Source organism: Amyelois transitella, chromosome 2 (assembly GCF_032362555.1).
Source record: "Amyelois transitella isolate CPQ chromosome 2, ilAmyTran1.1, whole genome shotgun sequence".
NCBI classification, from domain to species: Eukaryota; Metazoa; Arthropoda; class Insecta; order Lepidoptera; family Pyralidae; genus Amyelois; species Amyelois transitella.
In genome coordinates, this window is record NC_083505.1 from 12,729,175 (window position 1) to 12,756,942 (window position 27,768).

Genomic DNA, 27,768 nt, shown 5'->3' on the forward strand with positions numbered 1-27,768 from the left:
TTAATAAATTTTTTGGAAAGTTAATAAGTTCTTACACTAAATGTATACTAAACATTATTGTTCAGAATAGGGAATTATAATATACATAATGTGGGAAGTTAACTCACTTATTGACGGTCAGACGTAATATTTTGACCGAATTTGCGTCAAAGCCATACTTATTGTGAAAAAATATTATATGAAAAAAAAAGAATAATCGTTGAAAAATAAGGATTTAATATACTTAATAAAGTATTTACTTTAAAAATATGTAGAACAATATTTCATTTACTTAGAATTTTCTTCCAACTTATTACACACCTACTCTTGTGGACACAAGAACTTTTGGAAAATGAATTCACTTACATAAGAAATGAATAGAATTAGTTTCCAATTGATTGTTAAAAATAATTTAAAGAACTTAATAACTTTCTATAACCGAATAATTTAATACACATAGATTATTCAGTCGAGTAAAAACAGGAATATCCAAATCTAAAACACGTTTATCCGAACTTCTAAATGTTGCCGTAACGATTAATAATAAAAAGCTCGTCTATCACCGTGAGCTTTATCAATCAAAAGCTTTAGATTATAGTCAGTGACTAAAGTTTATATTTCAGCTTATGATGATATTTTCAGTTTAGATTTTATTTATATCTAAATATGAATAAAAAAATTTTTATAAATAAAATAATGTGGACTAAGCAAAATGAGTACCTACGCAAGGGTCGTGGAAAATTAAAAGTAGTCTCTGCCTACCCCTTCGGGAAAGAGGCGTCGTTATTTGATTTGAACTAGAATATTTTAAAAATTACTTAAGTAATTATAATATTTAATTATTAATATTAAAATTTTAATTACAAGATTATTATTTTTCTTTATTATATAAAATTAATACTAGTAATACAACTATTACATAACACTGTATGGCATCATAGCCCTATATTTTGTTTATATATGTATACTTACAATATAGATAAATGCTCTAAGTTTGGGTGAAGTGTAGGTACTAAAAGGAACGGGCGACAGTTTTAGAAACAAGACGAAAATACGCAATAGAACGTTGACACCGAGTGAATCCTGTGTTGATGGGAAACGGTTCCAACTGGGTGACATTAGAAGTCATACAGCCGACGGATGATGCTATGTAATGCTCAAACTATTTTATTTATAAACGTAACAATCAAAATTTTTTTTTAAATAATGACACATTTTTACGCTTTGATATTGATATTGATCGGTCGAGATCGAGAGAGTTTTTAATTATCCTTGCTTGCTTAGTTCTTATTTGTAGCTTTGAATTGCAAATTAGGTAGGTACCATATTACCTATATAAATTAATGAAATTCGCACAGATCTTGAATTAATTCCGTATTTATTAAAAAAATATAGTTAACTCTGGCTGTATTATACGCATACACGCGCACACAATGATTGCATATACCTACTTGCGTTCAGATTTGACGGGCGCCTGTCACGTCACGTCACCAACAGCTGTCACGCTTCCTGAAAACCCGTCCGGGCGTCCGGCATCCGGCGTCCGAGCGTCCGCGCCGTGTCCGGGCCCGGGCCGTGGGCGGCCGCTGTGGGCGTGCAGGCGCTGCACCGCCCCGCCCCCCGCAGCCCCCCCACGCTGTTTATTCTCGCCGCTATACCCGCCCGGCGGGGCGACAGTCGCCCGCGTGACGCGCAACGGAACGCACGCGTGCGCCAGGTACGAACCGGACACGACGGACCGAGCGGTGCATACAATACCGGACGTTGCTAAAAACATTAAAACACGCGTACGATATTTAAATCGATTCGAATAATGAGATTTTAGTGAGAAGGGTGTAGGGTGGCGGTGTCGCGGAAAATGCATTTCCCGGCGGGTGCAAGGCGCAGGCGGTGCGGGCCGGGGGGAGGGTGCATGCGATGATGGACATCGTATTGATTTCTATCTGCCCGCTCCTCCCTTATTGTGGTGCAGGGCGCGCCATCGATCGTTGCACCGGCCCTAGGAGTTAGAATCGCGACCGCGTGCATGCTGGGCCGCGAGTGCAGTGCGTGAATGTGATATTTGATTGACGGGTTCGAATTCGGTGCGTCACGTGGATGTAAGTACGGCTCTCCCGTGCGATGCACTCGATCCGGACATTTGGTCGTTAATTGTCAATTAAGTTTATTACTTATTAATCGCTGTTCACTGATATATGATTTGAATCTGTGCGCAATTGAATCATATTGCGTGTGCGTTTATATTATTTGAAGTGACAGTGACAGTGAATTCTAATATTCTTTTAAAATATTTTGGAAGTTTATATGTTTAGTAGCTTTGTTAATATTTTTTATTGAGTCCTTTCTTTATTTTTATATTGTATTTGAATTTATTTTGTAAATTGCATTAGTAAAACATCATAAGTGAAATTTGGAAGAACGAAAATATTAAAACTTCTTTTCTTAAAACTTTGACATCAATTTTTTTTTTATTTTACCTTTTAAAGAATATATGACTGTAAACGAAAAAAAATATATTGTACATTTCATAATTTCGTTATCCTATACCCTTCTCATAAATCCTAAATAAAAAAAAAACACCGCTCGTTCCGATCGTGAAAAAAAAACTTCAAATTTTTCAAAAAAAAAAAACTTATCACATCGTGAAATTGCAGGCAACACAAACAAATCGCAATAAACAAGCTTTACAACCAAACACAAACCGTATAGTGCGAGGGCGTTTTCGAACAGAGTGTGATAACAGCTGGTAAAGTGGCGGCGACACTGGGCGCGCGGCTGGAATGCGCGGGAGTGGAGACGTTTAGCGCGCGAGTACGCCCCGACACCGTGCCGCCCTCAGAACAACCGGCCATGGCGACCGAGACCGGTGAGTTGCTAGACAATAATGAGATTTTGTAAATTCAAATTAAGAAATGTAATATTTTTTACCAGTCTAGTCTAACAAAAAAAAATTGTAAATTTGCAATTAAAAAACTGTATTTCTTGTGATGTAAACGTTCTAATTGCGTTCGTATTATTTAAATTTACAAAAAATATTTCAAAATTTGAAAACTTATTGTTTAATTAAAAAAATAATTTTGATCACGTATTGACACATTTTTTTTTTCTAAATTTTGACTAAAATATCGTAATCTATTACACAAAACTTAAACTCAATTTGATCTAGAAAGTTATTTAGCTCATATTTTAAACTCATACAAGTAAGTAGAAAAAGAATATTAATTGAACACGGAAGAGAATATTTATATAATATCTACACGTACCTATATGTATATAGGTACGTAATATAACATGACTATCTTATTTTTTTACAAAATGAGCACTATTTGACGAATACGAATTCACATCACTGAATGTTACTTTATTCGTCAAAAGTCAACAATTTGTAATAAAGCAACTCTCAGCTTAAGGTGGAAAAGAACTTTGCACAAGAATGGACCAGAAATAGACAAGCCTATTACAATATACCGGACAAATAACACAGATCGAGTGAACCCGAGGAAAATTCGAGACAGAGAGTTATTAAGCAATAAAAAAAAATCAGAGACTTAGATAAAGTCCAAGATACCAGTATCAATATTAGCATTAAGCCATTGAGTTAATTTTGCATTATGACCTGACCAAGGGCCCGGGACCTGAGGTTCAGATAACGCTAAACAGTTAAACTAAGATATTTTAAAACAACAGAATATTAAAAGAGGAATCCTTTAAATAAATCAGAAAATATTCTAATTACTCAGTTTTTCACAGTTTATTCCAATAAGTGCACGCTATAATCAGATTAATAATGAATAATTCATAGTTTTTAGTAAAAATAGCACTAATAATTAATTGAAAAACAAAACCATAAAAATTGACTTACAATGATTAAATGATTACTACACATTTCCAATTATAATAACGAGATTTATTTCGTAATTTAAGAATATGATTACTTATAAGATGATATTAGGATAATTTGGATATTGAAATATAAAATTTGACAGGAGTTTTGTATAAAAATACTACATGTATAAATGACTACATAGACAGAAATAATTTTATATCGTCACAAAAACGTTTAATCTATGACTGACTAATCTCAAAACACATCTTATAGGAAAATAATCCAATTATATCATCATAAAAAGACAAAATTTTTAAAACAAAGCAGCGTCAAATAAGCTGTATTTATACAAAATAATCCTCCAACAAAAAAGAAAGTGAAAGAACGGAAAATAACAGTCACGAGTCAATCAGTACAGATTGTTTACTAACATATACGTATACTTACGTACGTACGTACGCACCCGTCACACGTACGGACATGAGTTCGTTGATATTCACCCCCATCCCCGCCCGCCACCCCACTCCTGAGGGATAAGCCAGGATCGGGGGACGCTTAATGATGTTCCCGCCGACTGTCCAACGCCACGCGTTTTGTTTTTCCCGGTTTTGATAAAATACATATTTTTTATACCAAAATTTTGGTTTATAAACGCATCATATTAATTTTTGCCGCTTTTGAATCACGGCAACGTTAAACGTTTAATTTGTTTCTAAATGCCAATTTGTGCAATTAAATATGTATATGTTTATGCATTTTTTTAATTAATGCTTTCAATGCTGTGTAATGATATATTAGATGCCATTTTTAATTTGAATATATTATTTTTAAAGTTACGATTAAATTCGTAATTAAAACAAAAATGATTTACAGCAATTAAAATAAAAAAATATGTAATATCATAAAAATTATAAGCCAATTAAAATGAACGACGAGACAATAAAGGTTGCATTGAAAGCTCCCGTTGCGAAAGGGCGGCTGAATAAATCAAGGGTCATGCATATTAGAGAATCGCCGGCGACATCAGGTTAACTCGGCTCTTTGCTCCCTCCGGCTGGTGAGGGATGAAATTACTGTATGGAGGGTTTGCTGACGGATTCAATGCTACATTATATTTTTTGTGCATAATTCTAGTGGAATTTTATTTATTATTTATTTATTTACTAATTTATGTACACAGAAAACATCGAGACTGATAAACACAAGAAACAAAATTACAAAGGTTCTGCTTATTTCAAAAGAAATCTCTTCCAGCAGACCCGAGACAGGAGATGTGATGGAAAGGGTGACAGGCGTGTACTCCACTCACACAACTAATAATAGACATACATAAACAAATACATAAATAAAATATAATAAAATAAATATATAAATACAAAAAAAATAAACTTACATAAAGTAAATACAATATATACCAAATTAGCAAGGCTTGGAGAGGTAATAAATTTTAATTAATTTTTTAAATTGGGACAGTGATTTAGAGTCACGTATCTCAGGAGGCAGTGAGTTCCACAATCTAACAGCATGGACAGAGAAGGAGTTGGAGAAAGTGGCCGAACGATGCGTAGGGAATTTAAGCATGGTCCTACGATGAGACCTGCATGGAGTATCGACAGGACAAACAAAGGAGAAGCGGTTGCGCAGATATGAGGGGTATGCAGGATTATAGAGAGTATTGTAAAGAAGGCAAAGTATTCTCATATTTCTACGCAAACGAATGGGCAGCCAGTTTAGTTGCCTGCGAAACTCCGAGACGTGATCGTACTTCTTGAGGCCAAAAATGAATCGGATACACAAATTCTGTAGACGTTCCAGTTTATCAAGGAGTTCCTCGGTAGCATCCAAAAAGCACGCGTCAGCGTAGTCGAGGAGAGGAAGAATGAGGGATTGACATAAGGAAACTTTAGTTTGAAAGGGCAAAAAATTTTGGAGACACTTCAAAGTGTGGAAGGAATAGTGTACCTTGCGACTAACCTCGTGAACGTGCTTCGACCAGCTAAGTGTAGAATCCAAAATAACACCAAGGTTCTTCGCAGATTCCGCAAAAGCTATAACCGAACCATCCAGAAGTAATGGGGGTAAGTCACACAGGTCAATACGACTGCGTAGATGCTTACCACCAATGAGCATAGCCTGAGATTTCGATGGATTTATTAATAACCCAAAGGAGCTAGCCCAGCGACTCAGCTTGCATAAGTCATCATTCATGGAAGCCACAGTTGTCTCAACCTCATCAACCAAGCAATGCCGGTAAAGCTGCAAGTCGTCTGCATAGAGATGTATACTAGAAGATAGAATATTAGTAACAGTATTAATAAACACAGAGAAAAGCAAAGGAGAAAGGACACCACCCTGGGGTACACCAGCACTGAGCTCACGCCAGTCAGAGGAGATCTCTCCGAGGCGAACACACTGCGAGCGACCCCGAAGGTAGGAAGAAAACCAGGCAAGAGCAACAGGTGACACGTTAATAGACCGGAGAATTCCGAGAAGGATATCAAAATCAACAGAGTTGAAGGCACTGCTGAAATCGAGAAGTACAATCAAAGTTAGGGATTTGTTTTCCATAGCCCAGCGGATGTCATCGGTAACATTAAGCAAAGCCGTCACAGTACTATGTCCCGCACGGAAACCTGACTGAAAAGGACTAATTATGTTGTTATGATTTAAAAAATAAGAGAACTGCCTTTGAACAATCAGCTCAGAAACTTTAGATAAAAAGGGTAAGATAGATATAGGTCTAAGCTGTGAAAGTGATGAAGGATTAGAGACTTTAGGTAAGGGAATGACATGAGCTAGTTTCCAAGACGCAGGGAAATATCCGGAAGTTAGGGAGAAATTAATTATATGAGTAACAACAGAAAGAATAGCAGGGAGAAGGAGCGTTATCATTTTTGCAGAGATCTGATCATCCCCAGCCGCGTTAGAAGTGACATGAAAAATAAATCTTTCAACTTCATCCTCAGTAACACATGAAAACTCAAAGGCAGGGTAAGGCGGAACAGGAAGTTTGGATAGTTGATTCAAAGTGTCAGATTTAGAGGCAGAAGACAGAGAAACAGGCGGAAGAGAAAAATGTCTGTTAATGTCGTTTGGGTCTAAGTTACTGTGATCGAGAACCGAAGATTTGCCAATACCGACAGATCTAAGAAACCTCCACACATCAGCAGGGCTACGACCAACGAGAGAATCATGAAAATAATTTCTTTTAGCATCCCTACACATACGACTGCAGCGATTGCGAAGGACCTTGAAAAGCGAGAGATTGTGTTCCGTCGGGTGACGCTTATACCTGCGCTTGGCTTTATCTCTTCGTGCCATAGTTTCTTTGATTTCGCTAGAAAGCCACGGTGCAGGGTTTCGTTTAGCCTTAATACGTCTGAGGGGAGCATGTAGATTGTAAATCTTAACCACAGCATTGTTAAAACATTCCACCTTCGCATCAACATTATCACTGTTATAAATAGGAGACCAGTCAATATTCATAGCCTCTTGATGAAATTTCTCCAAGTTTATACCCTTAAAATTACGACGGAAAATATAATGAGGAATCCTCTTAGGGGGAGAAATACAATAAGATAAATAAAGGAGGTCATGATAAGAAAAAGGGGCAGTAAGTTGACCATGACACGCCACCAAATCACAGGAAGATACAATTATAAGGTCAAGGAGAGAGGGTTTACGATTAGGCACGTGGTGGGTAGTCGAAAGAGGTAAAATGTGAAGATTGAAAGATGTTAAAAGGTCTTGAAGTCGATGAGTCCGTAAGTCATTTTTGACGAGGCATGTATTTAGGTCACCCATCAGAATTACATGCTCATAATTAGGGCAAAATTCGTTGAGGAGATTGTCTAGGGAATCAAAATAATCAATGCGAAGGCTTGGACTGTAGTAAACCGCTATAAGTATTTTTGTATGGTGTAGATTTATTTCAATAAAAAGGTGTTCAGATTCAGAGTGAGCAGGAGAGGCGCTAAGCAGTTGATAAGGAATATTATCACGTAGATAGATCGCAACACCGCCACATTGCCTACCCACTCTATCATTGCGCAACAAAATAAAACCTGGTATGACGAAGTGAGAAGAAGGGAGAGAAGGCTTAAGGAAGGATTCGGAAATCAACAAAGCGTCAAGATGAGCACAATCAAAAGACGCGATGATATCAGAATAATGTCCAGGAACACTTTGGGCGTTGATATGTGCAAGATTGAGATTACGAGGGTAAATGGAAAAAAGGGAGGAGAGTTGGTCATGTAGACCGTGACTGTCAGAAGCACACGTGAAGGACTCGTTACCTCCCGCGCTGACAAAACTATCAGGTGAGGAGCAACTGAAAAAGCTGTCATCAAGGTCAATAAGGATATCATCTGCCATGCTAGATAAAATATATAAAAAAATAAACAAAAATATATAATAATAAAATATAAATCAGAAATAACGAAAGCAAAAATAAAATAATAAAAACCCTAAAACATTGCGGGCTGCCAAACTCACCAAAACCTCACGGGTATGTTGAAAGAGACTTAACAAAATATACAAAAAAAAAAACACATTCATTGCCTCAGTTGAAAAAAAAAAAAAAAGCAAAGGAAGAAAACATAAAAAAATGACATGTCGGTTAAAAAGCATGTCACTGTCAACTAAACGTCACGGATTGTAAACAAGGTAGAAACAATACTTTAATTAGTGAATCGGTAAAAGTGAAATAAATTATAAAATAAAAATATTTAAAGGTACCGTGCCCGTAGCAATAAAAGTTAAAATTACCTACTACGACGTAAATTTAAAATTTACAAAGGTATTCAAGAACCACCCACATGGAGAAAAATAAACAAAACAGATGAATAAAATATAGAAATGCAACAAGTAAAAGTTGCCAATTGGGTCGAGTAAAAGAAAACTGATGCACAGACGAAGTAAATCACTTATGGCGCCGGGTTTTCCTATAGACCTGCTGTGAACTCTCGGTACCGCCGGTGCCAGTCATTCCGGTGGCCGATGGATAACCTTCTATCAGTTTCTTTACCTCCGCCAATGTATCCACTTTGCGCCTTGTCTTATCGGGAAGCAGAATAACAATTCTTCCCTCCACTGACCAGCAGCTCTTGATTCCAAAATGCTTACGAGCGGTGGTGAAAGCCAGATGCCTTGGCCTAGTCAAAAATTCTGACATAGTAATACCAGAACCTTTAAGACCTGTTTTGTTATCCCAAACATGGTGACGGTGCTCCATAGCAGCAAATCTAACGAGCACAGGGCGGGGTTTAGTACCAGGGGAGCCAAGACGGTGGCAGGCTTGTAGCTTGTCCTGTGGGAAGTCTGGTAGCTTCAGTTTGACAGAGATGACTCGAAGAATTGAGTCATTAAGATTTTCATTCTTCTCCTCGGGAAGCCCATGAAACAGAAGCACTTTTCTACGCATTACCATCTCATGCCTGTCCTGTGCCAGTGTTAATAGTTCCAACTGAGTTTTTATTCTTGTAATGGCACCCCAGATGACAGATTTAAATTCAGTGTACTCACGGGATAATGTGGCAATATCAGGATTGGCAGCAGGTCCAGTTTTCATCCCTTCTAACTTCCTGTCATACTCTGCCATGCGGGAAGTGAAGAATTTCTCAAGGTCTTCCAAATTACTTGAGAGTTGTGCATCCATTATGTAAAAATATGTATATATGAACTTCCAGATATGAATAAATAAAAATACCCAAAGCGAAATGCCAAGGAATGACTATGAAATGAGAGCAGGTGAGTTTGGCAGCAAGAATAGTTAATTATTTAAAGCTATTTTGTGTGTTTACTATTTTTAAAAACAAAAACAAATGCAGCTCAAATTAAAACAACTTTGTGCTCTGCCTACCCACAAAGGAAAAAGAATATTTTAATGTTACTTTAAAATATATTTTTTTAAATTTAGCCTACGTGATTGGCTACATAATTACTAATTTTGTTGCGTATAAAACCTGTAATTAGTGTAATGTAGCGATTTACACCTCTACTTGTTCTAAAAATATTTGACGAACATAAAAACAATATCAATTCTAACTATACCACAGAAAACGAGATTGCGAAAAAAAATTATAATATTCCGCATCACAAAACCTATTGCCCAATGTTACTTCTAAAAACAAGAACGTCTCATACTAATGTAACTACTAATGACATCTAACATCTTCGAAAATGATCTTAATCATTACATAACCAATAACTTCACATCGGTTTTGTAAGATGCCGTGACATATGAGTATGTTTCGCTCATATTCTGCGCAAGAATAACAGTCTCTAAGTTAGATATCTTACATAAATAGTAATACTTAGCAAACTAACGACAGTAAATTAAATAAATAGCTTTATTTTATTCTAAAATGTGTAAAATATAAATATATTATATATTGATTATTTAATGAAAATTGCGCAATTTCTAATGTTGCCTAATTTGTAAATGTCGCATGATCGTCGAAACGTAGTGGAATATTTTATGAAGAAAATTATAAGAATATGTTTACTAATGTGTTCAACTTTTCAACATTAAGGGAATATTTTCTATTATTTTAAATTAAACCGCACTTTACCTATTATATATTTTTCGGGAAATAATAATACTATCGTTTCCTCAAACTTTCAGAAATAAGATGAATCAAAATGTGCACATTAAGAATAAGGGTTTAGATTTCCTCAAATTAAATAGATTCCCAAATTTATCAAATGAGGGTCGTAGACAAAAAGTTTAAGTGAATTAAGTATACTAAGTATTTATAAATACTACAGGTATTAAACGCGCACGAAACACGTAACGTTTCATTGTAACATTACTTGAAACGTCCGAGATATAATAAAGGTACGCTACGTGCGCGTTTAATGCCTGTAGTATTTATAAATAGTAAGATTATCTTGTTTTTTTTTTCTTTTTAATTGATCTCATTGATTTCAGAAATTAGTTTATGTTTAGGTTAACCTATCTTTCTACATACTGCCACTAGTAAAAAAATGTTACCAATAAGGAAAATCTATTTTTTGAATTTAGAACCAATTTTAAATTCTTAATTAGTTTACCCTTCACCAAATATCTAATCTACCCTAAAATGTCAAAAAATTTAAACGTGTAGTACGTGCGATCAATGCCACCGAATGTGTGTGCGTCGGCGCGGGCGCTCAGTTACACGCGACATGCGATTTTTCACGCAGATGTTATTTTTAATTCCCAGTTTGACTGCGCACGTATCGCTTTGCATCATCTAAATCACTTCACGTCGTATTCAGATTTTTTAGTTGCTTGTTTTGATCGTGGCTTTCATTTACTTTTAAATCAAAATAAAGTAGCGAATGAAAAATATTTGGGAATATTTTTTATTCACCCGTCTGTTTAATCGTCATGATATTTAAACTTCATGAAATGAAGACGTCGATTTAAGAAATTAAAGATATGCAGTCTTTTGAAATATAATAGAAATGTTACAAGCTCTTAATGCGGAGGAAACATTTTGAGAGAACATCATCTTGGATCTTGGACGAATGGGAAGCGAAATGATAATTATTTACTTGCACTTTGATTGTTTTCTGCCTTCTTTCTTAATACGTTTCATTCCTTTTTGAAACGTTAGTGTTTGGGTTTTATCCACAAAAATCTAGCATCATATAAGTAAGAGTACATAAACGCGTGAGCAAAATCACTGAATCACGAATATTTGTTTTTTTTTTAATTGACATCTGTCAATTATCATAATGTCCTGTGTTATGCAATATAGACTAAACCGAACGTGTCCGACAGAGGGTAATGTCTCCTAAAATTATGTGCTCAAATTATATTCCGCAGACCAGTGACGATTGCAGCCATCTGGGTCCACGTAATCATGAATTTATTTATGAGGATTGAAAATGTACAAATCTAAAAACGGCCAACATATAGGAACTGAATTTAGTTACTTAAAATAACACGGAAACTTCTGAAAGTCATCGTCTTCCTGTTTGTCCTGGTTGTGTCTAGGAAGAACCCGAGGGTCTGTCTATACTCCAAGAGTGGGTGGTGGAAAGCCAATAAAGTAATCGACTACCTCTTTCCAGGTGTTACAAACTATTCTAAGTTAATGCTGGTAAAAAAGTTATTGCGATTGCTGGTTAAAAAGAACCTAATACCTTAATTTCTATCTACCCCGTAAGGAAGGACCCGAGGGTCTGTCTATACTCAAAGAGTGGGTGGTGGAAGGCCAAGAAAGTAATCGACTACCTCTTTCCAGTTGTTACAAACAATTCTAAGTTGATGCTGGTAAAAAAGTTATTGCGATTGCTGGTTAAAAAGAATCTTAATCTCTATCTACCCCGTAAGGGAATTAAGAAGAAATCTATACTAATATTTTTAAGCCGAAGAGTTTGTTTGTTTGAACACGCAAATCTCAGGAACTACTGGTTCGAATTGAAAAATTCTTTTTGCGTTTAATTGACCATTTATCGAGGAAGGCTTTAGGCTATATAACATCATGCTGCAACTATTAGGAGCGAAGAAATAATGGAATATGTAAAAAAGCGGGGCTTCTATGATGCCTAAAATAACTATGTATTCCACGCGGACGAAGTTCGTAATATCCGTAAAATAATAATTCTAGAATTCGCATGGTTTTAATGGTAAACGAAAAAACATGACAATCAAAACTATGTGTTACATATAATTACCCGTAATAATGATCAAAACATCAATTAAGTTACGTGAACGATAATTTGTCATAATTTTGACTGACCACAGAGGAAGTACTCGTAGGTACTGAGTAATTATATTTTAGTTGGTATATCTAATAATATCGGAAATTAGATTTACCGCGAAACGGTACTTTTTAAGTTGACGCAAATCATAGTAAAATACTTTCTAGGGCATATTGATATGCAAAAGTAGGTAGCCTCATAACGCGTTAATATCTTCATGTGAAAAAGAACGTAGGTAAATACGCAAATATAGTACACATTCATATAATCACATCTTTACTTCTTACAGGGAAGACAAAGAAAAATAAATTAGTTATACTGATGTGAAGAAAAATAGCGTCTTTCAGCTATTTCTCTTCCCGCGCAGATCGTGAAGGCCAACCAAGGGCTAGATAAATGGGCTAGCACTTTTTCTTGTCTCTTGGACCAATCGCCCCTAAATTGTAAAGATTATTTATTGGCTATACTTTAATGACTAGCATTTATCAAAGCACCTACATACCTAATTTAAATTCTATAATTAAAACCAATTTTCATTTTACTAAAATGAATAGATTGTACGACAAACTACTAAAATTTAGTAGTTTGTCGTATAATCTGTTCATTTTTAGGTATACACATTAATTTTGTGCAATATTAAAGATTCTTGTTTGTTTGTAATATCTTTATTGCATAGAAATTTACACAGTAACAAGAAAATAGTACACAGTCATAAAATAAACAAATCACTAGCAATGGCGGACTTATCCCATAAAGGGATCTCTTCCAGTCAACCGGTAAAACAATAAAGGAACTAAATAATTCAGTAAAAAGCTATATCTATTTAATATTGATTCTATGCTAATATCGTTTGAGCCGTTTTATTAGGCAAATGGCCATGATCATAAATATTATTTTTAATGTCTAGAAGACATATTAGGTAAGTGTAGTGAAAGAAAGACGACTTTACCGTTGTATCGTTGAATTTTAATAAAAAATTTGAATTGTCTATATGACTTTTGAATGTCAGAAATGACAAAATGTAAAACAAAAATAATTCTATCTAAAGTAAAATGTGGTCTACTACATGTTAGCTGAATGTGGCCTATAATTCTTCCAAGCTGGCTCTGTCTACCCCGCAAGAGATATAGACGTGATGATATGTATGTATGTATGTACTAACTACCGTGCCGTGTGGTTCCCGGCACCATTACAAAAAAGAATAGGACCACTCCATCTCTTTCCCATGGATGTCGTAAAAGGCGACTAAGGGATAGGCTTATAAACTTGGGATTCCTCTTTTAGGCGATGGGCTAGCAACCTGTCACTATTTGAATCTCAATTCTATAATTCAGCCAAATAGCTGAACGTGGCCATTCAGTCTTTTCAAGTCTGTTGTAATGTAGGTATGTATGTCATTTTTAAATAATAGCTATATCGCCTTTATATGTCAACTTTTTTTTTTAAATTTTGTGTCAAAACTAACTACCCTGGTCTTCACCACCAGGCGGCGCCGCGGTCGGTGGCGAACAGCAGTACTCGCTGAGGTGGAACGACTTCCACTCGGCCATGGTGTCCTCCTTCCGGCGGCTGCGCGACGAGGAGGACTTCGTCGATGTCACCCTCGCCTGCGCCGGCGCAACCTTCAGTGCACACAAGGTGGGTAGCAGGAACTTTAAGGGATACCATCCGTTGATAGGTTGAAGAGAAAACTTATCAGCTATTTAGCATAGCATTGCTGTGGAAGGTGCAACTGGGAATACGCAAAGATGACAAAAAGAGGAAGGTTAAAGACGAACGTACCGTGCGGTTCCCGACGCAAATAGCAAAAAGAATAGGACCACTCCATCTCTTTCCCATGGATTTCGTAAAAGGCGACTAAGAGATATTGTAATCTCAATTCTATCTTAAAGCCAAATAGCTGAACGTGGCCTATGAGTCTTTTTAACATTGTTGGCTCTGTCTACCCCGCAAGGGATATAGACGTGATTATATGTATGTATGTTAAGCCGAACTTTATAAATAAATATAAATATATACGGGACAAATTACACAGATTGAGTTAGCCTCGAAGTAAGTTCGAAACTTGTGTTACGAGATACTAACTCAACGATACTATATTTTATAATAAATACTTAGATAGATAAACATCCGAGACCCAGACCAATTAGAGAAAGTTCGTTTCTCATTATACCCTGACCGGGATTCGAACCCGGGACTCCCGGTGCCACAGACAAGCGTATTACCGCTGCGCCACAGAGGCCGTCTATAAAAGCATATACGCTAAAGCAATCTCTTACAGTAAGCAACCTACCTGCATATAGTTTACCAGTACCAACTTAATCTTAGCCTCGGCTCCGGAGAAGAGACGTGATAAACTGTTTGTGTACAGGTGGTGTTATCAGCGTGTAGCCCCTACTTCCGAAGACTGTTGAAAGCCAACCCCTGCCAGCATCCCATCGTCATCCTTCGGGACGTCCACGACAAGGACATGGAGAGTCTACTCAGGTCAGATGAGAAATTATATTCTGTGCCAATGCACGAGGAAAAAAAAATTAAAACATACTCGTACTTTGATATTTTCGCTAGCCAGTATTAAAAATTAAAGTTTTTTTTTAATTCAGTTCTTTATTTATTGCATGTGTTCTTTTTTTGGAAAATGGTCCTAAATAATCATAAATTGGATTCTTTTTTATCTTGAAACCTTCCCTTTTAATTTAAACCAAACCCGCACTTTGATTTAGGGCTCGAATTAATCAATGAAAAATAAATATTCCATGCAGATTACTAACATCAGATTCATATCACCAGGTTTATGTACCAAGGAGAAGTTCACATTGGACAAGAGCAGCTGAAAGAGTTCCTCAGGGCCGCACAGTTGCTGCAAGTCCGGGGTCTGACCGATGTTCCTGCGCCCGCGCCAGTGCCTACTTTAGATCAAAAATCATCACCGGTGAGATTTGCTTTTGTTAAACCCTTTGACAGTAGTTTCGCTTGAGTTAAATTTTGTATACTTTTTTCTCATCGTTATGGAAATTACAGGAAATCCCATTGTACTTTAAAAAAAACATGACATATTTCAGCTTTCTAGGGATTATTATTTTGACTGTGTGTTGCCTGTCAGTCAGAAATGTAAGCGGAGAAGATTATAGTAAAAAAAAACAGCCTTAAACGAAATTGAATAAATGGCGCCCAACTTGTAACCTACGAAAATATATTACGAATTAATATTCCTATCATAAAATATATTGAATAATCACTCTTGAATTCTTCTGCACTACGAAAATCGTCCAAGTGTCCAATTTTTATATACTCAAACTTCATGTTTATTTTAGTCAGCATCGTCATGGACGGAAACTGGTAGTGGGGGTTCCCGGGAAGGCCGGGACTCTCAGCAGCGGGAAGGCAGAAGGTCTAGAAGACCAGAAGATGGCCCCGCTAGTACCCCTCCCCCAAAACGAGCGCGGTCGTCAGATTTGTACCAGGCACAACTTAAAACTAGGTAAGTCATGATCACGTTTCTGTTGTTGCTATCTGAGTTGCATTGCAACCTCTCTGAAATCTAGTATCTGCATATGACCAGGCGACTGCCATTTGATCCAGGGCGTCAAAATACAAGAAGCGATCTGACCATCTTGACCCGTTAAAAGGGAGAATCTAACCCAACTTGAATCATGGTAAAATTACTAAGGAGTCGATGGAAAGGACCTATTTGAAAGTGCCAGAAACAACATGCATTTACATACATTTAAACACCCGTTAAAACAAATTTGGACACGTTTTCAACCGTCTGGCTTTTACAGTCTATACCCGTAAGATTTTAAATTGAGAATTCCTTTTTTATCCAGGACTGAACAACTAATGGCTGTACAAGGGGGGAGCCCTGAACGTCTGGGGGCGAATGGCCACGAACTGGGGCTATTTGGGCAAGTTCTGGATAGCGCACAAAACCCACACCTTTCTGGGACTTCCAACAATCTGGTAAGTTAACATCGAGATACATAAGTTGACATATTTTCAGGAAATAGTCGAGGTGGTCTACATTTAATCGGCCATAAAACGACCTCATCATATACTCTGTAGACCAAAGTTGACCAAAAAGTTGTCATTATTATAGCCTTTTTGTGTAAAAAAATACCTATAAATACTTATAAACAGACATTGAACCTTATGTATGTAACGGAGCGACGATTTTCTTTTGTAGAATATACATAGAGTAATTTAACTTCATAAATATTGACACAAAACATTAACTGTATGATTCTAAACCATCCTTTTCCACCCTAGTCTGGAGACGGAGAGGAATCATCATCAGACGCCGGTGCCAGCGACACGGAGGGGGAGACGAGAGCCAAGCAGGAGCCCCTGGACTATGATGACCCCGCCACCATGGCCAACACCAACGGAACTCTGTCCAACTTCCCCGGCCTACTCAACTTGCCAGGTACAGTGAAAACCAATTTATCTTCAAAGATTTAATACCTTCTTTGTTAAGTTTTAAAAGCCATTTTTACTTGGCTATGACTTACTTGACTTAAGGTCCTATGCCCCCTAGCTGGGGCAGAGGGCATCCACACTGCGTCGCCATCCAGCTCGGTCTTGAGATTCGCGTTTTAACTTGGCTATAACGGGACTTAAATGCGTTACTATCTGAGGTCATAATTTATTCAAATCTCATAGAGTTCCTTCTTTCTGCATCATATAAATTACACTTGAAAAATGTTTACCTACCCACATTTATTTTTATAATTTCCAGGCTTCCCAGGGCTACCAGGCCCATCAGGGATTGCAGACAACTATGGTAAGTGGAATTCCTTGTACACTAACTTACCTTATTTTGTATAATCTCATGACTCAATAAGTCTCTCTATAACACACGTGGATATGAAACCTAATTAAACAGTACCAATCTGTTAATGACCGCAGCACAAAGGAATCACTGTATCATTAATTGTACATTATTGAGTCATGTATAGCATGTTGTCAATAACACTAACAATTAATAACGAGAACGACATAAGCGCTTAATTACTCTTAACGTTAGATAAACACTGTCTGCCCCCCAAAATGTAACGAATAAATGAAATTAGGAAAAATACCTAGCAACAATGGAAGTTACATATCGTTCAGTCGCGTTTGAAAGTAGGGAAGGTAGGGAGAGTTGGAAGCGAAGCGAGCATTGAACGAGTCCTCCGTCTGCCCCAGGAGCGACCTGGCCGGGCGGCGGCGAGGCCAAGCCGGGGGCCAAGGCCGACGAGCGCGGCTACGGCCCGTACGGCGCGCCCGGCTACGGAAACGGTGAGGCCGCCAAGCCCGCCTGCCCCGAGTGCGGCAAGCTGTACAGCAACAACAGCAACCTCAAGCAGCACATCCTCAACGTGCACGCGGCGCGCACGCTCGCCCACCGCTGCCCCGTCTGCGGCAAGGCCTTCAAGACGCGCCAGTACATGCAGATACACATGAACTCCATACACGGCGTCAAACAGAGGAGGCGCGAGCCCGCCCCGTCCGCGGACCCCGCCGACCGATACACTCACAATTGCGCTTAAACGATGTTATTGTCGGAACTGTGTCTAACCGCCGCCTCTGTGTTACAGGGGCGGCCCTCGCGGGCGGGGCGGCGATGGGCTACCGGCCGCAGTGCCCCCTGTGCGGCCGCGTGTACTCCTCCACCTCCAATCTGCGCCAGCATATGCTCAATGTGCACTCGCAGACCGACCGCGACCAGTGGTTCCCTTGCCAGCACTGCGGCAAGAAGTGCAAAACCAAGCACTACCTCATCAACCACCAGCTGCAAGCGCACGGCATCCGCCAGCGACAGAACTCTTAGAGGCGGCGCGACGCCGAGCGAGCGCCGCCGACGGCCGCGCCCCCGCCGCTCGGCGCCTGGTGGTGATGCCGCCCGATTAGGGGCCCCTGCAATTATATACACGTGCCAACGGACGTACGTAAACGAGGACGTAGAGGACTCTATACCGATATATCGTATTTGATAACGGCGTAATATTTTTAGAGATTTTATTACGGTCATATTTTTTGTCGTTAGGGGGTTGCGATATCGATGACGCCGTCGGATTTGCCAACGCGTGCTAGCTTGAGTAACATGGTGGTGTCGGCATTGCAGATGCCGCGGCGCGGCGCGCGTTGGCAAACCCGGCGGTAGGGGATAGCGTCGCGGGGGAGGGGCGGGGGTCGCGGCGGTGGGGGGCGCTGCAGTGCCCGCTGTGCGCGGCGCGGCTGTCGGCGCCGGCGCAGGCGCGGCGCCACCTGGAGGCGCACTACCCGCGGGACAGCCCCGTGTGCCCGGTGGCGGCCTGCGCGCGGCACTTCGCGCACCCCAACTCCGTGCGGAACCACATGAGAATCAAACACCGCAAGCAGTGGGACAAAATGAAAACCCTCAAATGGAGCTGCGGTTGGGCGAACTAATCGTGAGATGCGCGACACGTTCGCACGAAATTAGGCATTCGAAAGATAACATTTGTAAAATAACGGCTGTGAAACGGAACTACTCACGAGTGGGGCTTGTAATTAACCGAAAATTTAATGATCTCCAGGATGCATTTTCATATTCCGCTGTCATGTTTGTTGTATAAAGCAGTAGGATAAATCGACTGAAAATTATTTTTGTAGTAGAATAGACTGATATTGTTTAAGTAAGGATATATATTAAGTAAGCGCATTATGACATGTGATGATTGGTGCCATTGATAGGTTACGAAGTGCAACTAAGAACGTCGACTTTCGGTCGAGACTTCCCTCTGTAACTTCCACTGTTGCTTCTACTATATTCTTATTTCTAGATGTAGTTGGGTGTCCTGAGTCTCTGGTTTGTTGTACTGGGCAACTTCCAGAGAGGCGTCGAACAAAAAGGATCAGACTTCAAACCGGTTTTTTACAACTAGTAATTTACCTACCTACAAGTAGGAAGGCCTAAAAAGTTATCATCACCTATTTGTTCGACGCCTTTGAAGCTTAAGTACGGCGTTGTGTTCAAATGTCAGGGCATCTCTTCATTATATCCCAAACGCCGTTGCAATGGTATTAAACAAATTTTAATTTAGTTCTGCTAAAAGTTTTCATATATAGACCTATGCTGACTGGGTTTAAAATGAGGTTCTGCTGTGAGCAAGATGAAGCATGTTTTATATTCCAAAATTTTCAACAAAGCAAGAAAATAGGTTATTATATATTTCACGTAGGTATAATGACGAAATTGCATAGGTCTATATGTGATTTAAATTGTCAATATACAAATAAGCAATAATCTTTCCCTCAAACCATTGCGACGGATTATATTTTCGACCATAGATAAGACAATACGAAATAGAATAAAGATCTAATGCCTTTTAACGCAATAGTTAAGAATAAGTTTACTTCCAAACATATAAGAGTATTTATTTTATATTGACGCTGGTACGAGCACAATCTAAAACATATCTAGTCAGTGTAGACGATCATACGAAAATATAAGATGGTTTTATTTAAATTGTAAATAGTATAATTCCGGTCGCATATATTTTCATAGTGACAAGGGAAATACACCAATCATAGTAATAATATATTCTTTTATAAAGGTTTTTCATGGACAACGACGTTGTTACGATATGCAATAGCAATCGGACTGGATACTAAATATCGGTTACTGTAAACGGGATTTTTAACGTTGGCAACATTTATAGTATACTGTCAATTATACTATAAGTGTTGCCAACAAAATAAAAAAAATTAGGGACTGATATTTTCAAGAGAATTAAACAAGCGGGTATTTGAACTGGAATATTTTATGCAAATCAACTTCGAGTCGGCTTTGATAGATGATATTTGTGATGATTAAAATGTCGCCACTTATAAACCTCAACCCAATAATATTATTAGATGTTATTTTCATTACCTATTAATTTTTATCTTTTCTGTATTCGTCAAGATATATTACATTCTAGAACAAATGGGCAGCCAGGAGACAAAAAAGACAGAGGTCATTAAACTGTTCAAACAATAATCTGTTGAAGTTAACAAAACTTAAGGAAGTCCTGTTATAAAATCAATTCTGCAATCTAGGATTGACGAACCTGGCAAAAAAAAATACGAGAAGACTTTGCCTTAACTATTTATTTAACTTTGTATTTTTTGTAATATATCTACCTATGTATTTTGCAGTATGCATGTACACTTCATCGCACCACCAACTTAAAGTTTTTCTGTTTTGCCAACTGGTTGACTGATAGAATGCTAAACAGCTTTAAGTCCGCCTTTTGTTTTTGTGCAATAAAGTTTTAAATAAATAAATAACTAAAAGGTGAAAGAATTCCTCAAGTCGAATGTTTTCAAAGAACCAGTGAATTCCTGTTCTACAGTAACCGTCCAGTCCGCAAATTTTATTACAAATTTATTAATGTTAGTACTTACAGCAATCGATGCCTTCGAAATATATGCGATAGGACATAGGAAACGTTTCATAGATCTCCAAAATGATAAATATTGGTAATTAGCGAGTAGTTGAAATTGTTCCTGGCGCCTAAGAGGCAACCGTATATCTTTAAAATAAATATATTTAAGCGTACAACAATGTAAATTAGTCATTCAATAACCAAATGTTCAATGTGAGTAAACGACTCTAGTTGCGAATGTATTAGTGATACGATATATACGTAATAATTTAATTTTTACCCGAAAGAAGTGTCTGCTTATATAAATACATGAATAATAAAACTACCAAGTAGAAATTTGTTGTTTAACTTGTAACACTGTTCGAGATTTGAACACCAATTCTAACCAAGCTAACGTTATTTATATAAAAAAGTGAAAAAGGTAAGATCGCTTTCCAAATCGTGCACTCAATTTTGAACATTATTCCGAAATGAATAACGTTTAATGTGCTTGCAGCTTGCCGGAGGAACCAAGACCTGCTGAGGGTGCGGGCTACGGACCCTCGTCCCTGCCCAAAGTGCGGGAAGATCTACCGCTCAGCACACACCCTGAGGACGCATCTTGAGGACAAGCACACTGTGTGCCCTGGATATCGGTAAGCTCCCCATTTCCTTTTGGTAAAAAACTTTTAATCATTAAACTTTTATCTTTTTTTAATAGTATCTTCAACAATCTCCTGTCGTCTGTCTCCGTTGTATCATTCCGTTACGTTGAGCGACTGCCGTGTGACGTTTAAAATCCTGTCATGTTTTACCTCGCCGTTATATAGTTAACTTAAACTTCTAATCATAAAGGGTCAAAATATCTCTTCAATACTTTTTGGGTCTTAAGTAGGTTTCACCACTGAAATCTGAAAATTTGTTGACAGGTGCGTACTGTGCGGAACTGTCGCGAAGTCCAGGAACTCCCTTCACTCACACATGTCGAGGCAGCACCGGGGCATCTCCACCAAGGACCTGCCTGTCCTGCAAATGCCGACGAAATTTGACCCGGAACTTGCCAGCCAGTAAGATTTTCCAAATTATATATATTTATAGATTCCTTCACATGGAAACAAAGACCACCAAAAGATAACAGAACTTCGAGACAAAAACTATCAAAAGCCATGTCTGACTGTAGATAGCCTATCTAATAGGTACACATCATAATTATTACTTATCTAAACCACCACATCTTGGTGTAAGTAGGTAGCAGCCACCGATGCTAATAGCTGAGCATGGCTTCTTACCGAAGAACTTTGCTTCTGCTCCGAAATCAAAAAACCAGAGTTGATTTATATTAATTGATAAAAAAAGTGGCCTCAACAGCTTAACGTAGCCATATTATAACCAAAAAAATCTACCAGTTTAAAATCTAAAAGTTTTCAAATACCTCAAAGACTTTCTTTCAAGGCTACTTACTACCTACAGCTTTAACTAGTGTGAAAGCAGCAAATCAATAAACAAATTTTTTAACTCTGTGCTCTTTTTTCCAGACTGCTAGCTAAAGCCGGCGTGAAGGTGTCTCCGGAACAGCTTCGAGCCCGGGCCTCCCCCACGGGCCCCCGGCGCTCCGACATCAAGCTGGACGCCAAGTCCGCCGCCTCCGAGAGCAGCTCCGTCTGCGGGGACAACGACAACGACGACCTCAGTCAGTCCCGCTACCAGGACAGCATACCTGTCTCACCGCCGCGTAAGTCAATTTGGATTTGAAGCATTGTCAATTAAATTCGAAGCTTAGCATGACAATAAATAAAGTAAAATATCATCACATAACAAAAAATAATGATTTATAAACCTCCCTGGTCTTTTCAAATAATAAGAAAACAAAGATGTAAGATCAAAAAATAGAGAGAATATAGAATAGAAGGCTTTCCGTCTATTCTATATTTCCTACTATTTCTTATCCTTTGAAAAGAAAACCAATCCAAGCTGAGATAGAGCAGACTGTAAAAATACCGACAAATCATTTACAACATAAAAAGACTCTGATAATGGCAGCAGTGAATCCAATCGTGAACGATTAGCGCTGATACAAAAACATATTCCTCCAAGCCAAATGTCTAAAACCCACAGAAACGTGTTAAATACATTACTCCTATTAACCCACTAATCGCGTACCCTCTTCTCCAGATATAAACAACTTGGCGAATACCACCATAACGAAGGTGCCAGCAGTGCGCGCAGTTACGGCCAAGACCCTGGAAAACCTTCCTCACAACCTGGGCGCTGCCATGAAGCACGACGACTACCCGCCGGGGTACGGGGGCTCCGCCATCTTGGACACCTACATGCAGTACTTCGGTGAGAACCTGTTTGGTATGACGACCATTTCACTATATCAATCCTGGTTCCAATGTACCCGTATACTAAATTTTAGACATGATCTTTATGTCCATCTTTTATGACACAGGTTTTGACATATACAAATCACGTCTTAATCCCTTAGGCACAGCGAACAATCTCGAAATGACTCTAAGTTCAGTAAGATGGCTTAGGTTTTAACATGCCAAAATAATGGTTTTCAGGGATGAATGCGGCTAAATTAGCACAGCAGATGACGACTATGCACATGGACAGGAAAACTTACGATGAGCCTTCGCCACAAATGGGATCCCTACCCCCGCACCCGACTAACTTGGCACATCAGCGCTTTCTGAAGCAGATGCAGCGGCAATACACAGACACTATGACCAAACCAGACATCATGCGCAATTCCGATGAACCGCTCGACTTGGGGAAAGAAAGGCAAAGGAATGATAGCATCAGCGATATGGAAATAGATAAAAACGAAACAGCAGATAAAGAAAACAGCAAAGATTACAATGACGATGACAGAAACAGAATGAACAATACAGATCATGACCTTGACAACAGTGGCCAAGAGGAGGGAGATTACTCAGATGATGAACACAAGAACGCGTCATGAAATGATCACGCTTTTGCAGTAGGAGTGTTGAATTAGTCGCGAGCCGACGAACACAGATAGGACAAAGTTTTGTTGATGGTTTTACAAACGGTGCTTGAGTGTTATATTTTGTGGTCATTAGCTGATTCTTCGTTTTACGGTTTAATTGTTATCCCGTGGAATGTCGTTGGTGCCATTTCCAATATTGTAATGTAAATTTTAAATTTAGGATTAATGATTTGAGCCCGTGCCAGGATATGTTGCAGATTGCGGATTATGTACTTATGTTGCTGGAACATGAAGGTTTAGGTCGTCGACGACGCTTTCTTGATGAGTATTGAAGCATTTGTTCGCAGTTAACAGTTGCTCGCGTTTCATTCATTCACTTTGATTTAGTTTAGCGTCCGCCCGGCTCCGCGTGTCTCCACGTAGGTAGCACCTCACCTTAGTTCAGATCGTCGACTCCCCACTCAACGTGTTTTATTAGATAATTATAACTAGTGAGTAGTGTTTTGTAATGTGTATGTAAGGTCCCTGTCACGTAGTAGGGCCTCTTACATAGTAATTCCATCCATCTACCTCAGCATTTGGGCCAATGCGGCGATTATAAATAATGAAAATCCACACAAATTGTGAAATTCCATCCATCTACCTCACTTCAATAGATTTTATTTAATATTTTATACAATTTATAGATATAAATAACTGTTGTTTTATGCATTTTGCAGATTGCATTTATATATATATATACTATATATAGAATATATTGTAGGTAAATATTACGCAAGTCATTAGGTGATCGTTAGTGCTGCCCTTAGATCGTTCGGTAACCGTTTATTTTGATAGAATGCACTCACTAGAGAAATATTAGACTGTATCACGACCGTAGGGTGTATGGACGTAACCTCGGATATCAGACAGCACACTAATGTTAGTCTTTGTATACGAACAAATTTGACAGAGCTTAAATTCTTAATGTTAATAAGGACGAGGTGTTCGTCGTCACATTATATTTTACAAAACGACATCAAGTCGTTATTTACCTGATATAAACATCATACAATTGTTATAATATGTCATACCTTGAGACTGAATTTGTATTCGGTGAGAGGTTAAGTTGAACAGAGAAAGATACATTGTATATAAACTGAGGTGATAATGTAAAGTACATAATGATAACAAAAGCAATAAATAAAGTATACCTTGATGTTGCCTTCTTTACGTGTAAATAGAAAGTAGTGACGGTTTGCGTTGACGTGTGATTCAACAAACAGGTGGATTATTTTGTAGTAATGATGTGGGCTCGTTACTTAAATAACAATTACTGTGATTACAATCTCATGTTAGCCTTCAATACTTATACATATTTTTTAGAGTACAATGTTATAGTTATTTAGTATATTGTAAGAGGTAAGCGAGTCACAAAATTATATTTACTTCCCTGAATTAAATTAGAATTCACATTATTTAAGTACCTATATAGCAATAGGAGAAGCATTTAACCTTTTATATGAGAGTTATTTAATTGTGAATGAATTTATTGAGGTGTCACAGTCGCTTTGTATAGTAGTGTGTATCTAATTGTAAGTGGAAAGAACTTCCAAGAAATTTGTATAAGATAATGTTTCTTATTTTGTTATTGATCGATGTTCAATTTGTTAACTGTCATTGTTAATTATTACAGTTGAAAATTTACTAAATTATTATTTTTTGTGAATTTAATGAATAATTTGTACCTACTTGCGTATAGCGAATATCCACTTTTACTTTGGAAACTGCGTTTTATGGTTATTGTTTAATTATTAATTTGATTTTAAAGTAATGTTGTTAACTTAGCGTCACGTATACCAATGTGGCAACTTAGAATCTTATGAAATGGCGAATTGTGGCAGTCAATAAATTCATAAAACGTATGATAGAATAAGTGCTACGGGTTGATTATTTTTTTTTTAGTGTGTTAGAGAGATTGTGGAGTAGCGCCGCTTCGTTTGCGAAACATTAAAACTTGTTGACAGTTAGCAGTGTTGCCATAGTGAGTAATTATTTTCGACTGTATATAAATAAGTTTGAGTGCTTAATTCATTATTAATTATAACGGTATTGAAGAGATATTTTATTTAGACTACTCTGACCATAGTATCTACACGTACGTTTGAATAGACGCACCATATACTTACCTAACACAAAGCAATAGTTACCATAATGTGATTAAGAATATGGTATAAAGTATATATTTTTTCAAAACACCCCCACTACCGATAAGAACAGTGCCAAAATGTAAGTTACATCGATATTATTTATAAATAGCAACAAAAAATGTTGATCAAAATAATCTTTAAAAAACATTCGATGTAACATATATTGTACGCGCTGTACCGTTGTTGATTATACAGAATATTATATACCAGTGAAAATTATAATAACTAGGACTTTAAGTCGATGATTATATTATATGAATGCTCTTGATATTGTATAAACTTACAATTAGTTACCTTATGAACTTCGGAAGTTCGCGTTTCTTTATTTTATATTGACTATACCTCATTAGCATGACTGTTCATGTAAAACTCATTTTTATTTTACTCTGTTGTGAGAATGTCCTTGTTGGCTTATTTGTAACAAAGGAGTGGCGAAATATTGTTTCTGTTGAAATCCCGGTTCTATGTTACACAAATAAATGTACTTATACTTAGTTCAAATATTATTTGAAACAATATAAGTGTCGCCTCTCTTTTCAATGCAGATTAAAACGCTGGTCATCTGCCGCCATAATTATACATAGAGCCAAGTTGATCTATGGTTTCAGACGTTGTCAAAATAACGCCAGCAAGACAAGCAAAAATGCGGAGTTACTAGTGTAGCGAGCACAAACTAATTAAGTTACGAAGCTGATGTATGCGTAGATTAGATGATTTGTTTCATTATATTTACCACCGGTTGTTGTAACTTGCATTCTATTATTAATGTTGACCAGAATTTGATAGCCTGAAATGGAACTGAAGCTTTTGGTTCAATTTGGTACTTATAATTCAGTACCCACTGTCTCAAACGCTCCTATACATTGGTTTACAATAACAACTTTCCATTTTTGATTCTTGATGAAAAATCAAGCTTTCCAGGATACAATTTTATTCGAAGTTACATTTTGTCAGCGGCATACCGCATAAAGTACAGGAAACTATTCCAGCCAGCCCAATAAGTGATTAACTATGTACTATACTTAAGTTCCATTTCAGCTTGCTTGCCGAAATTAATTTTTCTTGATGTACTGTATACCACTGCCGCATGCATCGCCAAAAGCCTGATTTACGTTACACATATCTACAATTCTCATCAAAACAATCAACTAATGAACAACTTTGTCTTGAGTTAAATACTGTCTTTCGAGTGATAAAATGGTACATTGATTTTTTTCTATACTTATTACAACTTGTTTTATTTTGCCAGCCACGTCCGTAATTATATTTTCCATATGCAGAAACCTTTAATTAGGCATAAAGACAATGTACTTCGTCGTCACTGTATGTCAAAATAATACAACCGTGAAATGTTGCCATATAAAAATTGTCATAGAAAATGGTGGTAAAGATTTAATTTATTGAACTACTTTTGCCATTATACATTAGTATACTAGTTGTACGCCGCTTCACTTCATTATTATTATTATACAAGAATAATAAAAATAATTGTTTTGGATTTGTTCATTTTAATTTATCACGCCTTCCTGCATCTTCCTGCCCATTTGCGAAGCATATTCATGAACAAATTACGCAACATAGCAGACGCCTGCTATGAAGGAGAAGGCGTCTGCTATGTTGTGCTTGACGGAATATAAAACCCCATAGGTACATAGAGTCACGTCTATATCCCTTGCGGGGCAGACAAAGCCAAAAGTCTTGAAAAGACTGACAGTTGCTAGCCTATCGCCTAAAAGAAGATCCAGAGTTTATAAGCCTATCCCTTAGTCGCCTTTT

General features: G+C 37.7%; 1 protein-coding gene across 1 annotated transcript; it reads left to right on the forward strand.

Moving 5' to 3' along the window:
• The first annotated feature begins 8,476 nt into the window (after nucleotides 1–8,476).
• LOC106132194 (protein abrupt) lies at nucleotides 8,477–27,433 on the forward strand. Its single transcript, XM_060954731.1, has 13 exons — nucleotides 8,477–9,553; nucleotides 13,986–14,137; nucleotides 14,871–14,986; nucleotides 15,290–15,431; nucleotides 15,814–15,980; nucleotides 16,327–16,459; nucleotides 16,766–16,922; nucleotides 17,235–17,279; nucleotides 21,365–21,503; nucleotides 21,777–21,914; nucleotides 22,383–22,579; nucleotides 23,020–23,190; nucleotides 23,415–27,433. Exons 1-13 carry the CDS (start codon nucleotides 9,523–9,525, stop codon nucleotides 23,813–23,815), a joined length of 1,989 nt encoding a protein of 662 aa, XP_060810714.1. The 5' UTR covers nucleotides 8,477–9,522; the 3' UTR covers nucleotides 23,816–27,433.
• Nucleotides 27,434–27,768: the final 335 nt, after the last annotated feature.

Coding starts and splice junctions, on each gene's coding strand:
- LOC106132194 (XM_060954731.1), top strand. CDS start 9,523: ATGCCAAGGAATGACTATGAAATGAGAGCAG. Junction 14,138..14,870: donor CAACCTTCAGTGCACACAAG/GTGGGTAGCAGG, acceptor GTTTGTGTACAG/GTGGTGTTATCAGCGTGTAG. Junction 21,915..22,382: donor GACCCGGAACTTGCCAGCCA/GTAAGATTTTCC, acceptor TCTTTTTTCCAG/ACTGCTAGCTAAAGCCGGCG.